The sequence below is a fragment of the Plutella xylostella genome, chromosome 19 (genome assembly GCF_932276165.1).
Source record: "Plutella xylostella chromosome 19, ilPluXylo3.1, whole genome shotgun sequence".
NCBI classification, from domain to species: Eukaryota; Metazoa; Arthropoda; class Insecta; order Lepidoptera; family Plutellidae; genus Plutella; species Plutella xylostella.
In genome coordinates, this window is record NC_063999.1 from 5809317 (window position 1) to 5823241 (window position 13925).

Sequence of the window (13925 nt, forward strand, 5' to 3'; positions counted from 1 at the left end):
TGTTTTTTTTGTGAATGGTCTACTCCTAAATTGCGATCAAGTTACTACGTAGTTCTGTAGACTTGTCTTTGGTTAACGATTCTCGAGTAAAAACACCGATAACCACAATCCCTTGACTCGTGCTAGTTCCTATGAAAATTTATATCTGGCAACATATTTTAAATTTTATTGCTATTTTGAATGAATGAAATGAAATCTTGTTTTTTCTTCTTTTTTTTCTTTTGCCGGCTGCCATCGCTTGATCTGTTTGTAGAACAATAAAACTATTTTTAAAATAATCAGATAATACAAAATATTGGTGAGTTGATCATTGTTTACCGTAATTATTAATGATAAAGATGGTTATGCATTAATTTACCGAGAAGAGTCTCTTGATGCTTTATTTTTTAAGTTAGAGTTCACGCACGTGTGAATCAATTCCTACCAGACATCGCCGATGCTTTGTTTGAAAATATATTGTACCTATAGGTTACCAATGCCGCCTAAACGGTTTGTATAATTAACAATCTCACAGTTTCAGTAAGGTATTTTCCCTTCATCACAGTAGAATTTGACTAAGATAATATCATAAGCTCATGAATCAAACCTTGGTTGATTTGATTGTCTCGTTTTTATTATTGAGTAGTAACTCAAATTAGAATGCCTGTAGGATGAGCCGTTAGATTGTCATTTCGGGGTTCTAGGTAAATTTGTTTGATGGCAAAGTTTTGTTCATTTCATTAATACTTGAGTAGGTAACTATCTACTATAGCTAGGTACTGCATATTATTTTTTGCATGTAGGTAGTTGTATTTTTTAAAGCCAGTGTACCTATGCTATAATTATGTAACTTCAAGTCGAAGTTTCATGCAAAACTGGGAAATAGAAAACTTGAAATCTAACACAATTTGATTATGGACATAACTGTATACTTACCATCCAGAAATTATGGGAATTTATACTAGCTACCTAATAACTCACCAAAAGAACTCCCATCATCAAGCTAGTCAATCACTTTACTGATCTTCAAAATCCTTTCATCTTCTTTCTCTCCATAGAAATTGAAAAGGTTATTTCCCCAATATAGACCTATATTACCAGATTAATTTTACCCTAGTCTAAAATATATTTCTCTTATTTACAGAAATGGATGAATGGGATGACGATGTTGCGGTAAGTGGAATAGTTCATCACTTCCAGGCTAATAGCTCCTACTATGAAAACATAGACTAGTGATAGTTCTGGTTTAGATCCGATAATTTCATAAAATATACATAAATCAGTAGTCTAAAGCTGGATTTAAACTAGAACTTAAGTCTTTGTTAACCGACTTCAAAAAAAGGAGGAGGTTCTCAATTCGTCGGGATCTTTTTTTTTTTTTATTACTACAGCTGAATAAAATTTGTATGTCCATGTACCTACTTATGACAATATGTTTTCAGGTTTCCACACCTGCCTACAACAACAAGATAGACGAGGGCCACAGCTTATCAAGAGGCAGGGGGTTCTCTTCATTCGACAATGATGATGGTAAATTATTAAATAAGTACTTTAAAAAATATTTTGGATTAAGTTCACCAAAGAAAAAAAACATTCAATATTTCTATAATTTTTTTTAGCAGTTTTAATTATATGAAATTAACTTTATTGCAAAGTACATGTAAAATAATTCAATGCAAGGCAGACTACTTTGTGCATGATCATTTGAGTGGATGAATATCAAACTGCCGTATGTCACGTCCACGCAAAATTTGGGAAATGGAGGTTTTTGTTTTCTCTATTATTTAATGGTCATAGAACTTGCCCCGTGATTTAATCAGTTGACTTGTGACCTTAAGAACGTATTTTAATAAACAAATCCATTATAACACCCATAGAAAGGCGTAAAAGTTAATAAACAGTTTGGACTTATAGCAGTTTGATATGCCCATACAAGACTTATGCTGCTTTGATATGAGTCATAAGGACTTATAGTTGTTTGAAAAATACTAATATCATGGGCCGGACTCATTAAGACTAATATAGTCTTTATTCTATTAAATACAATGAAGTTAATCAACCAAAATTTATCGGTAGAAAAGTACCTACCTACCGTATTATATTCTACCCGATACGGCCCTGTGTTGACTACGAAAATGCTTTGTGATTGACACGTGGGTTGGAAAAAAAGGGGTTTTAAACTTACTTCGCACTAGTTTTCTGTCGTTTTTTTTGCTACACTCTTCAATCTGTTCCTTTTCCGAGCTTTATCAGGGTCCACAATCACAATTTCCTCAACATTTTCATTCATATTCGTTATAAAATACTGGGAGCACACACCGCAGCCTCGAAATTCTCACCAAGACTGACGCCATGTTGAAAAAATTACGCTCTGTGATTGGCCGGAATGGACTTGTGAAAATTTGTAATGCGAAACGGTTAGACTTAAAAGGATTTGAAAAAACTTACTTTTTTAACGGCTTTTTTCTCATGGATGCCTTGCACTTATTGGAACTTGAATGGCATAGGCAAACTGACATTTTAACGGAGAACACGACCAAATCAAAAAGTCAATTTTTCGGGTAGGTGGACATATGGCAGTTTGATATTCATCCACTCATTTGGATATAGCTACTTACTCAGCTCTTCATATTTTACATGATCATCAAAATATGATACCTGTTGCTAACCAATGCACATCTGGTATAAGTACTAATCTATACGTCATTAATCTGATCGATGGTAGACAAGACATAAAATAAGTTTTAATAGTACTTTTCTTTGATGCCTTCAAAACATTTCAATAAAATTACAAATGTAATGGATCTCAAGTCACACAGTCAAGTCCTTTAACCTTGTAATGTGAATTTCCAGATCTGCACAAAGACAGTAATGGCTTTGGGGATCGGCGGGGTCGCGGGGGCCGAGGCGGGGGGCGCGGGCGCGGTGGCCGCGGGGGCCGGGGCGGCTTCAACCGCGACGGAGACACCAACGGAGGAGGAGGTAATTTGTTAATTTACATTTTTAAAACCCTAACATTGTTTAAACATAGTCTGTCATGTCAGCATTTAGATCAATGTGTATATGGCGTCTGAACTACCAGCATGACAGAATGATTGCTGTGCACATACTTTGATATATCAGAACTGCATCCACTTGATGGTAAAAGCGTTGTTTCAAGTTACAGTACTTATAACTCATTTATTTTTGTGACCTCCAATCTCAAGTGCTTCAGATAAACAAAGGGTTATTGTCGTTTCTGTGAAGTGCGGCGATAAGAATGTACAAAGTCAACAAAGTATCGTGTTAAGGCTGGCTAAACTTTGTTAGTTTTTTAATGGTAGAAGAATCAAATGGTAGTAATTATTTTTGTGTACCTACTATTTTAGTTGCCCTACATTTTTTTTATTTCGTTATGTTTAATGTTGCAATTGCATGTAAGAGATAAAGCCATTGTTTCTAGTTAATACTTAAGTATTCTTTTTTTGTGTAATATTTGTGGTGACCAATAAAGATATATTTTATTCTACATGGCTAGTATTGTCACTTTTGTCACCAATCCCGATACTGGTTATTTAGGTTTTGTGTTATTAATTTTTTTTTCATTATCCTTACACATCATAATCTGACTCGCCTATCGGTCACTTTACACAGCCAATTCAATTCCTAAGGTCATATACTTCTATTTGTCTAGGCGGCGACTTCGACGACGAAGACCGTGGTGACGGTTTCCGTGGCGAGCGAGGCCGTGGGCGCGGGCGGGGCGGGCGCGGGGGCGGGCGGGGCGGCCGCGACGGTGACGGCGGCGGCCGCTTCAACAACGACGACGACGACAGACCGCAGCCGGAACTAGACGAGAATGGCGAACCCAAGAAGCCCCCAGTAACGTACGTGCCGCCCGAACCCACCGAGGACGAAGGAGAGATCTTCGGCAGCTCCATCAGCTCCGGCATCAACTTTGATAAGTTTGATCACATTGCCGTTAAGGTTAGTTTCGACTTTACAAGAACCTGCTTTATTTTTATATTTAAAACATGGTGTTCTAAACATCCGAATTTACATGTAACATATTACATTACGTCTTTCATTCCTTACTTCCATAGGTCAGTGGAGAGAACCCGCCTAAACCCATAGACAGCTTCGAGACGGCCGGTCTGCGGAAGTACGTTCTGGACAACATCCTCAAGTCGAAGTACACGAAGCCGACGCCCATCCAGAAGCACGCCATCCCCATCATCACCGAGGGCCGCGACCTCATGGGCTGCGCGCAGACTGGCTCCGGGAAAACGGTAAATACTTAATTATCCTAACTCTAAGTATAGTGTCCATGTCCAGTGGTTTCCCAACCTGCACTAGGCCAGCTTAGCGGACTAGGCCTTAAATCCTTCCTTCATTGAAAGGAGACCCTTGCCCCAGCAGAGAGGATGTGATCGTTTGTGATGATAAGTAGGTATAGTTGAGCTTTTGTGTTTGTTTTTATTAGTGGTGAAAGGAATGGCGAGTCAGATTTAGCACCTGTCCTGTCACCTGGCTGACTAAAGCAGGCTCTTTTAGTGCACCTTCTCTATATTTATTGAAGTTTTTAAATATTTAAATCAAAATTATTACAAGTACCTAAATGTTTTGTTTTTCTCCTACAGGCTGCCTTCTTGTTGCCCATCATAAACATCCTGCTGCAAGACCCGCGCGAACTAGTCGTGGGACCCAGTGGCTGCGCCCAACCTCAGGTAATCAGTTATTGTAAATTACTTGTTTTTTTAATATGGCGCGGCGGCAAAGAAATAAGGTAGACTACTTCATAGTATACCTACTGTGCCTACTCCCATTTTCATAACAGCCACCTTATGAATTGATGCTTTACCTTCACTCGTATACAGGGTGTTGCAAAAAGGGTATAATATGCCGAAACCTTCAGTTTCGGGCTTAGATATACCATGCTGCACACATGTAGGTTTCGGCTTAGTATACCCTTTTTGCAACACCCTGTACAATAGAAGATACTAATTAGGATGTATTTGGTATCAGATAGTCATAGTATCCATTCCCACTATACCTCCTACCTTCTCATAACGACCTCCTTTTCGATTGTTTCATTCTCCTGATACATTATACATTGACTCACGTGAGTGGTTTGAATTTTTCACTGATTATGCTATACTTGGTATCAGGTAGTGATAGTGTCCCCGACGCGCGAGCTGACGCTGCAGATCTTCAACGAGGCGCGCAAGTTCGCGCACGGCTCCGTGCTCAAGATCGCCGTCGCGTACGGCGGCACCGCCGTGCGCCACCAGGGGGATAGCATCGCTGTAAGTACACAATTTAATAATAATCAAAGTTTGATTGGCTTGTAAACTCACTTTTCAACAATATTTCTAATCATCACCAATCATTCAGCATTAATTTTAGGTATTGCTGAGCTAAGCGATGAAACTGACTGCAACAGCATACATTTAGTTAATGACCTCTTGCCACATATATATGCTTTCTTCATTCCTGCGATTGCACAAACTTGCCTGATATCAATCCAAAGCTTCTCTATTTACTCTGTGGAGTTTTAAAAGACACATTCACAAACATTTTATAAGAATGTGGGCACCTATAAACACCTATTCACTTATTCCGCCTCAGCTAAGGCAACGATAGCAATCAATTATGAAATTATGTAGGTATTAAGATAGCTGGAAAAGATGCTGAGGAGTTTCCTTTGCCATTTCTTCTCCTTAGTCCACAGAGCCTTTGTGAAATGGTGGTAGACTAATATTACGACTATCGACAAATAAATTGTATAATTTCACATCCAATATACAGCATTTAATTTCATTGTTCTCGTCCAGCGCGGCTGCCACATCCTGGTGGCGACGCCGGGGCGGCTGCACGACTTCGTGGACCGCAACCGCGTGTCGTTCGAGAGCGTGCGCTTCGTGGTGCTGGACGAGGCCGACCGCATGCTCGACATGGGCTTCATGCCCAGCGTGGAGAAGATGATGGAACACCCCAACATGGCGCCTAAGGTGAGGTTTTATTAAACTATAACATCGTGAAAATATGTATCAAATATAGTCTGTTTTAATGGTTCAGGTGAAAAATTTTCAATAGGACAAAATAGTGTTATTATTATTAGCTACGCCTGTTCATAGTCTGATAGAATTAATCTATATTACTTACGTAATATTTCTAATCAGAGGCTGAGGTAACAGTCACTGGCGTAGAGAGTAAATTATGGTGGTATAATCTGTATTTCTTATGTCTATAAGAACTACAATACCGTGTTTCTTAACTACTTTGACTGATGATGAGTTGCGTAATTTAAATGAACCTTCCCCAGAGGGCTTGTTATAATAAATAATTATAACATATTGTTTGTACACAGAATGACCGTCAAACGCTGATGTTCTCGGCGACGTTCCCGGAGGACATCCAGCACCTGGCGGCGCGCTTCCTCAACAACTACCTGTTCGTGGCGGTCGGCATCGTGGGCGGCGCCTCGGCCGACGTCACGCAGGTCTTCCACGAGGTCACCAAGTACGAGAAGCAGGCCACGCTCAAGAAACTCATCGAGGATAATGGTAACTTTCGTTCAATTAACTAATTATAAGAGTGTTCAGCAAAACCTTGGGTAAAGCCTATTTCCAGCAGTGGATGATAACTGGCTGATGATGATGATGAAGATCATCTAAGAATGATTAGTAACAAAAATGCTATGTTAGGAATCTGGCTGTCTGGACATTTAGAATAACTCGATATTCTCTTAGAAACTAACCATGCGTGAAAAAGCTTCATCTACTCAATCCAGAATACAACTCCTACTTCACATTTTAAAAAAAACGGGGTTCGTGTTAAGGAAATGCATTGTGTACACAAACCCCTAACCCAACCCCATCCATTCCAGAGGGCAAACGCGTCCTAGTCTTCGTGGAGACCAAGCGCACGGCGGACTTCATCGCGGCGATGCTGTCGGAGCAGCAGCACCTGACGTCGTCCATCCACGGCGACCGGCTGCAGCAGGAGCGCGAGGAGGCGCTGCACAACTTCAAGAGCGGCAAGCACTGCATACTGGTGGCTACGGCCGTCGCCGCAAGAGGGCTTGGTATGTTGATTGTGCTTCGCGTGTTGGTGATAAATACAATAGGGTTGGACTATCGTGAAAGGACAGAATAGTAGTGACTCCCCAGGGTGTGATGGATGTGCAGTTTATAGGTCAATTGGGTTGCCTCCTTGATTGAGAGAGGTGTGATTTGTTAGTATGTGTGTGGTCAGAGCTTCATATCTCTGAAGAGTTGGATGGGTCAATTATTTGTCCACGAGTGTTCTTAGCTGTATTTACTGAAACCTCAAACTGAAGAGGACTAAAAAATTGCGACAGATTTTTGGGTTACTGGCGAAATCTTACAATGTCATTATAGTTTGAACACGGCTAAGTGTTTCACCTCTGAGTATCCCTATTCGACTATCACAAGCAGTTTATAACACTTTAATACGGCCCTATGCAGATATAAAGAACGTGGACATCGTGGTGAACTACGACCTGCCGAAGAGCATCGACGAGTACGTGCACCGCATCGGGCGCACGGGCCGCGTGGGCAACCGCGGCCAGGCCGTCTCCTTCTACGACTCGGAGAAGGTTTGTTGCACGTTTTACTGGTGTTGAGCTGTTTGAATATGTGGTACAATTTGTCATTCTTCATCAGCCAACAGTTTTCCGCTGCTAAGACATAAGCTATCTAACTCATCCCAACTACTCCTCTAAGAACATCGATCTGTTTAGCAACATTATCTTTCATCATCAGCCAACAATCTTTCACTGCTGGAAGTGGGCCCAAGGAGGGCCACAAAACTTTGTCCTCGGACGTCGACCGGGCATTTGCATTGTCCATGGTCTCTACTCGAGAATCTTTCCAATGCATTAGTTAAGTTATAAATTATATTGATGTGTTACCTATTCTCCCTGCTAATGCCAATATTCGTTATAAATACAGGACAGCGCGCTGCTCGCGGACCTCAGCAAGATCCTGCGGCAGGCAGAGCAGAACGTGCCCGACTTCCTGCAGGGCGGCGGCGACTCCAGCTATCGCGGCAGCAAGTACGGAGGCAGCGACGTGCGAGTAAGTTATGAGATCATACTTGCTACTTATATTGTAAGGAGGATCATTTTAATAACGGAAAACCTCAAAAACCGATAAAAATCTGTGAGATTGCAGCAATCGTTTATCTCTGAAATATACGCAGCTTTGTTTATCTTTAGTAAAAACATGTTTTTTACTTCCAATGCTTCAGGGGAATGAATGGGTAAATATTTAAGATACTTTAAAAGTCAACCTTTTTTTACCCGTAATGCTAATTCAGACAAGCCCCAGACGATTGGAGCAAAAGGGCAACATAACATGTATCTCTGTAAAATTCCACTTATGGAAAGTTTTCATCAAACTGGTCCCGCATGCACAACAGACCAGCCGCTGCGCCAGTCGCACCGAAAAATAAACAATGCTCTCTTTTTTTCTCTTATAATTCGCGAGCTCATTAAAAACCGCACATGGCTATGTGCTTCATAGCCATTATGTTTTTTAAAATTCCGGTAAAGATGCTCAATTCTTATTTGCAGAACTTCAACAGCGCATCGGCTGCGACTGCTGGCAATGAGCCCGAAGAAGAATGGTAGACTTGTTATAATGATGTGGACACTGCTAGTTTGTAATGGTGCAACTGACGCTAACAATACGGTGCTGCAACAGTGACAGTGGAGTGTGCTGGTCATCCACCAAACTACAGATAGACAAAATGGCTTGCACAGCCAACTTAAGTGCTACTAATTCGTTAGAAGAAGACTGCATTATACCTTGACAAGTATTCCTAGAGTTATAATTTACTAAATGTATAGAATAGGGTTTCACCAGTGTCAGCATACTCCTAATTGTTTGATTTTATAATCTTTAAATAATTGTACTTACGTAAGTGCAAAAAAGTGTTTGAAACACTATAGTTTTTTTTAAGTTTGAATATGTTATGTTATATTTTTTTCTTTTTATCTAGCATTAAATACTTATGTATCGCATCGTTTTCCATTGGCTAATATTAGCATTAGCAAGTACTGTGATGTTAAATATAAAGTTGCTCATTTAAAATTTTAATATAGTTGCATTTAATAGTTTATAACTGCGTAAAATTTTGCGTTATCATTATCACTTACTAAAAATTCATTTGACATTACATATTTCCCATTTCATGGTTTTCGTCATGACAGAATCTCATTACTAGTAGAAAAACACTCAGAAAATATTATATAAGCTTTCTTTTAAACCGAGATGTGGAATCATACAGGTTGTTACCGTACAAATTAAAATTAACATGTACCTAAGTGGGTTATATTTTTATTAACTGATTATTTTTAAAACATTGTATAAATAAGGTCGCTATTGCCATAGTTGTATATGAGTGCAAAATACGTTTATTTTTTATTGTTATCAAAAGTTACAGGCATCACTAAACTTTGGTAATAATGATTAGTTTCCCTTTACCGTTTACCTATGTACCTTCGATTGTACCTGTTTTGAATGGGCACATTTTGATTTGTTTTTGTGTGAATGAAAATAAACATTCGCAGTTAACTTTATTCTTTTATTTTGGTCGTTTTAGTTAACAAAGTATACTTACATCTATTTATTGTATATTTTTTTCGTATATCACAGTCCAAATCCACTTGAAATTTATTTAAGTACTTAACGTAAAACATATTTGTGACAAAAGAATGAGATCACTAGTTATCTTCGTCAACTGGGACATCTTCCTCCACTCTTTGATATGGCGTAGAGCCCTTTACTGTAAAGTATTGGACCACTCTGGAAATATTAATACACAGTATGAGTATATACAATTATACATGTTTACATGAACTAATTAGACAGTCACAGAAGTATAAAAAGCAACTTACGCTAACATAACAGCACAAACGAACAGTATGAATGCACTGAACACGTATATGGCTCCTGGGAACGACACGATCGTATATCTGTAGAGTGAGTTGTAGACCACAGAGGAAATCAGAGGACAAATAGCTTCAAAGGCGCACAGCAAGGCGAACGCCTTGGCGATGTCCTCTAGGGGCATCACTTTAGTTATGAAGGATCGCACCAGCGGCGCGGCCATTCCCTTGAACATCGCTATCCCGGCACCTGGTGATAAATAAAGATAATTCTGTAAGGTCAAAGGTGTCATTCAACTCGTGATCAAACGAAAGTGGAACAGAGAAGATAAAAATATAACAGAAAGTTCCAATAAGGGAGGTTAAGCTGAAAGATGGTTGAAGCAACGATGGTTAACTATCGCTAAAACATCTGATCCAGCATACGAGACTTAACTTACCCATATACATTTGCCAGGAAGTCACAGCAAATGCTACCACTAACAGATCTCCCACGGCCGATAGGTGTCCAAGAATTGCCAAGGGCAAGTCTCCCAAACCTATCAGCTTGCCAAACTTAACTCCAGCTACTGCTCCGATAACATTAATGAGTGTATTAGCAGCTGAATATATGCTGTATTCCTTAACAGCCCAGTGAAGCTTTTCTCTTGTGTAGATGTAGGATAAGCTCATCAGTCCGTACAGGACAAATATGGAGAAGCTGTTAGTGAGGGTCAGCAGTAGGAGTTGCGCCCTGCCTCGGTTGGGTCTTTGTTTGAAGCACGTGTCTATCATTTCTTTTACCAGCCGAATATCTAGAAGCGTCATCAAGTTGCCCTGAAAATAATCAATGTGTTATTTTGCATTATGTTGTAGTGCCTAGCCTTTTCAGATAACGTAAGTGTTACTATTGATAATAATGAGTCAGTCTACAAATTTATTCAGATAATTAACTGGTTGGTAAGTATAGTATTTGTGTGAAGGGCAGCATTATTTGCTTGTATCGGTCTGAGTTTATTTTTAGATTGTTGTTTACCATTATTATATTGATTAAAATTAGCTTAACTGTAATCTTATACATATACAAAAAATATAAGATAGGTAAATGGTTAGATTCGTATGTGTCTCATTAAAGGTATAGTATAGTAAGTTGTTACCGGTAAAGCTCCATTTAACGACTCAGTGACGAACACTGCTGTGAAGACGTAGGCGACCACAATTAGTGCAGCGTTGATGAGCAGGACCACCAGGTTCCCAACTAAGTTGATTACATACGAGCTGGCCAGGGAACCAATAAGACTCCCGGCCGAAAACACGGCTTCCAACACTGTCATCCTGTTGAAAATAATGATGATGATCAGTCTGTGCAAAAAAACATACACCTCGCCACAATACATTAGTCCCAGTCCCAATACCTACATGCCATGCACAACCATAACGTTTTGTGTTCCTGTTATGTTACAATGTGTGTGTGTAAATAAATAAATAAATAACCTACCTTCACATAACACACACAGTTGATCAACATTATTACATAAACAACATAATATAATTACTTATTATAAAACATTAGGCAGGTATATAAGACCTGTGTTAAATTAAAACAAATAAAACAACACAGGATTAGCATAGGTTTAAATTATGCAAACACTCATTAATTCCGAAACACTTAATAGCGTGTTTTGTTTTAATTTAGCTTTGTATGACCTCTGCGGTAGACAGTGATACGGATTAAAATAACAATTTACAAAAAAAGCTTTGAAGGAGTAATCAATATCTAGTCTAGTCTATCATATTAGATATATATTCATGAGGATCACATATTGACCCAAGTCACCGTCTATCCACAGCCATATAGGGCCAATAACCCTAGGTCACCATGATCATACCTCAACGAGCGGTTTTCATTGGTGGTGATATCACTAATGTAGGTAAACGCCCCGGTAAATAGAGCCGTGTACCCTCCAGTCAGGGAGAATGGCACCGCAGTGAGGACATACCACCACGGGCCAAACCCTTCCGCTAGAGCGAACACTACGTTCAACATCGCTGATAACGCAGAACCTAAAATTGCAAAAAAAATGGGTGTTGGATGTGATGATGTTGATTGATCTCAATTAGGTATGACAAAGGGGACATGGAATGACTCATTTCAACTCATTGGAGTATTTTTAGCTGCCGTGTGGAGGACCTTTTGTCCGGTAATGCATAAACGTAACATCAAAATTTATATCCGTACCATAACATACTGTGTTATTTAGTAGATAGGTATCACAGTTGGTTTGCCTTGCATGCATACGTAGTTAGGTACGACGTCACAATTAAATAATTTGCAAAGTATGTTAGTCACAACGCTACACACTAATACTACCTATATTATTGTGGCTAGGTCTCTACGAGGTTTCAACAATACTACAAAAGATGAGTGAACTCTGTGAACTTACCAAACAACGGCCATACAACCAGCGGCTTCCTTCCATACGTATCAGACCAGACGCCAATGAACAAAGACAGTACAGCCGGCCCGGTCGACTCCACAAGCGTCCTGACGAGGCTCACGGTGGTGCTGTACTTCTGTACTTCCTCCTCCAGTTGCCTGCTGGTGTTGGACTTGACAGGCGCCAGGAACGGACGGCACTCGTCCTCACTGTGGTGCAGGGAATGGACGCAGATACGGTAGAGGACCACGTTGCTTATTACCGATCCTAGAAATTTAAATTATACCTAATTATAATGTTAATAGCATAGGCAACTTTGTGTATGGGTGATCAGATAATGAAGATAGAAATGAAGTTATTTAGGTACTTAACTAGACCACTTTGGAAATGTGAATAGTGTTTGGATAAGCATCAGCGACTTCCTGGCTACTCCAGCTATTTTAATTTTGAATTGTTTGATTCTGGTTGGGTTGATAGCTTAGACAAGGGTGATAGCTACTATTATATACACTGCAGGATATATTGGCTCCTCAGGCAATCTCCCAAAAGCAATATGGCAGGTATGTAGTTATTGATAGGTATTTAGTTTTTATAGGAAAGGGGGACTTTATCCATGCACTTAAATTGTAGGTTTCCTACAACCTAGAATTTATCCTATACATATAATAATACTTATAGCAAAGGTAAGTACATACTTATCATCTTTCATGAGTACAATAAACCTCAGATTAGCTGTTGGTATTTGTCTAATCTTATACCTATCTAGTTATAGATTTATTTTCATTACGATTACGTATAGGTAAGTATAGGCGCCTATCTCAATAACTGTAAGAGATAAAAGTGCTTAGTTAGATTCATGGAAGTATAAAAGACTTTTTTTTTACTTCCGTGGTTAGATTTATAAATTTTTTACTGCTGTAACTAAACTGTGTATGTTCAATCATAGTACTCAAGTGAACCCCAGCAGGATGGGTGAAGTTAGTGAATTAGATGATGATAGAAAATAAAGAGCTTCACGCCATACACAAGAGTTATTATAAATAATATAAGTATAACCATCGTTATTACGTTATAATTACTGTACTGCTAGCAATTAAATCATAAAATAATATACCCGACACCGGACGAAGGTTTTTGAACCATAAAATAAGTTCATAAAATGGCGCGAAACCTAAACTTGAACAACTTTTTAAAGTAATGTAGTATACACAAAAACATATTTCAGATACATTCAATGAAGCTTAATTCTTATTTTGAATTACTGCAATGATTACAAACATACCTGATAACGCAAAAGCCAGCATAATAGTAAATAATGGAACTTCCATTGTTAGGCGAAATGGTCTTCCGGGCAATTCGCTTATTGTATTTATCCTGTCATTACTCTCGGTAAGACGATCTTCATTTTGCGTCATTTTCGTTAAATATAATGTAAATTATTTTTAATATATTTTATCTTTCTGTATACTTGCGCACTCGCATAATTTCAGATTTATAAATAAAAATAACAATCATGTAATTGACTTGTGAATGAATGAAATCAATTGAGTGAATGTAAATAAATGAATGAATGAAAATTACTGAATGTTTTTTTTCCACAGATACAAATATTGATGAATCGAATAAATGTATCG

The 13925-nt window shown here is 38.9% G+C and overlaps 2 protein-coding genes across 3 annotated transcripts; one reads left to right on the forward strand and one right to left on the reverse strand.

Annotated features, from left to right (window-relative positions):
- Positions 1–166: 166 nt before the first annotated feature.
- Positions 167–9560, forward strand: LOC105398159 (ATP-dependent RNA helicase vasa). Of its 2 annotated transcripts, XM_048627655.1 has the most exons (15): positions 167–298; positions 1124–1152; positions 1422–1509; positions 2833–2961; positions 3653–3945; positions 4062–4247; positions 4599–4685; positions 5127–5264; positions 5793–5969; positions 6329–6524; positions 6848–7045; positions 7449–7579; positions 7935–8060; positions 8233–8244; positions 8558–9560. In XM_048627655.1, the coding sequence occupies exons 2-15, from the start codon at positions 1126–1128 to the stop codon at positions 8612–8614; spliced, it is 1845 nt and encodes a 614-aa protein (XP_048483612.1). In that variant the 5' UTR covers positions 167–298; positions 1124–1125; the 3' UTR covers positions 8615–9560. The 2 variants fall into 2 exon arrangements, with proteins under 2 accessions (XP_048483612.1, XP_048483613.1); XM_048627656.1 differs by lacking the exon at positions 8233–8244.
- LOC105398074 (proton-coupled folate transporter) lies at positions 9550–13835 on the reverse strand. Its single transcript, XM_011570127.3, has 7 exons — positions 13574–13835; positions 12298–12558; positions 11743–11917; positions 11011–11188; positions 10315–10690; positions 9884–10124; positions 9550–9791 (listed from the first exon to the last, which is right to left on the reverse strand). Exons 1-7 carry the CDS (start codon positions 13704–13706, stop codon positions 9710–9712), a joined length of 1446 nt encoding a protein of 481 aa, XP_011568429.3. The 5' UTR covers positions 13707–13835; the 3' UTR covers positions 9550–9709.
- Between the last annotated feature and the right edge of the window lie 90 nt (positions 13836–13925).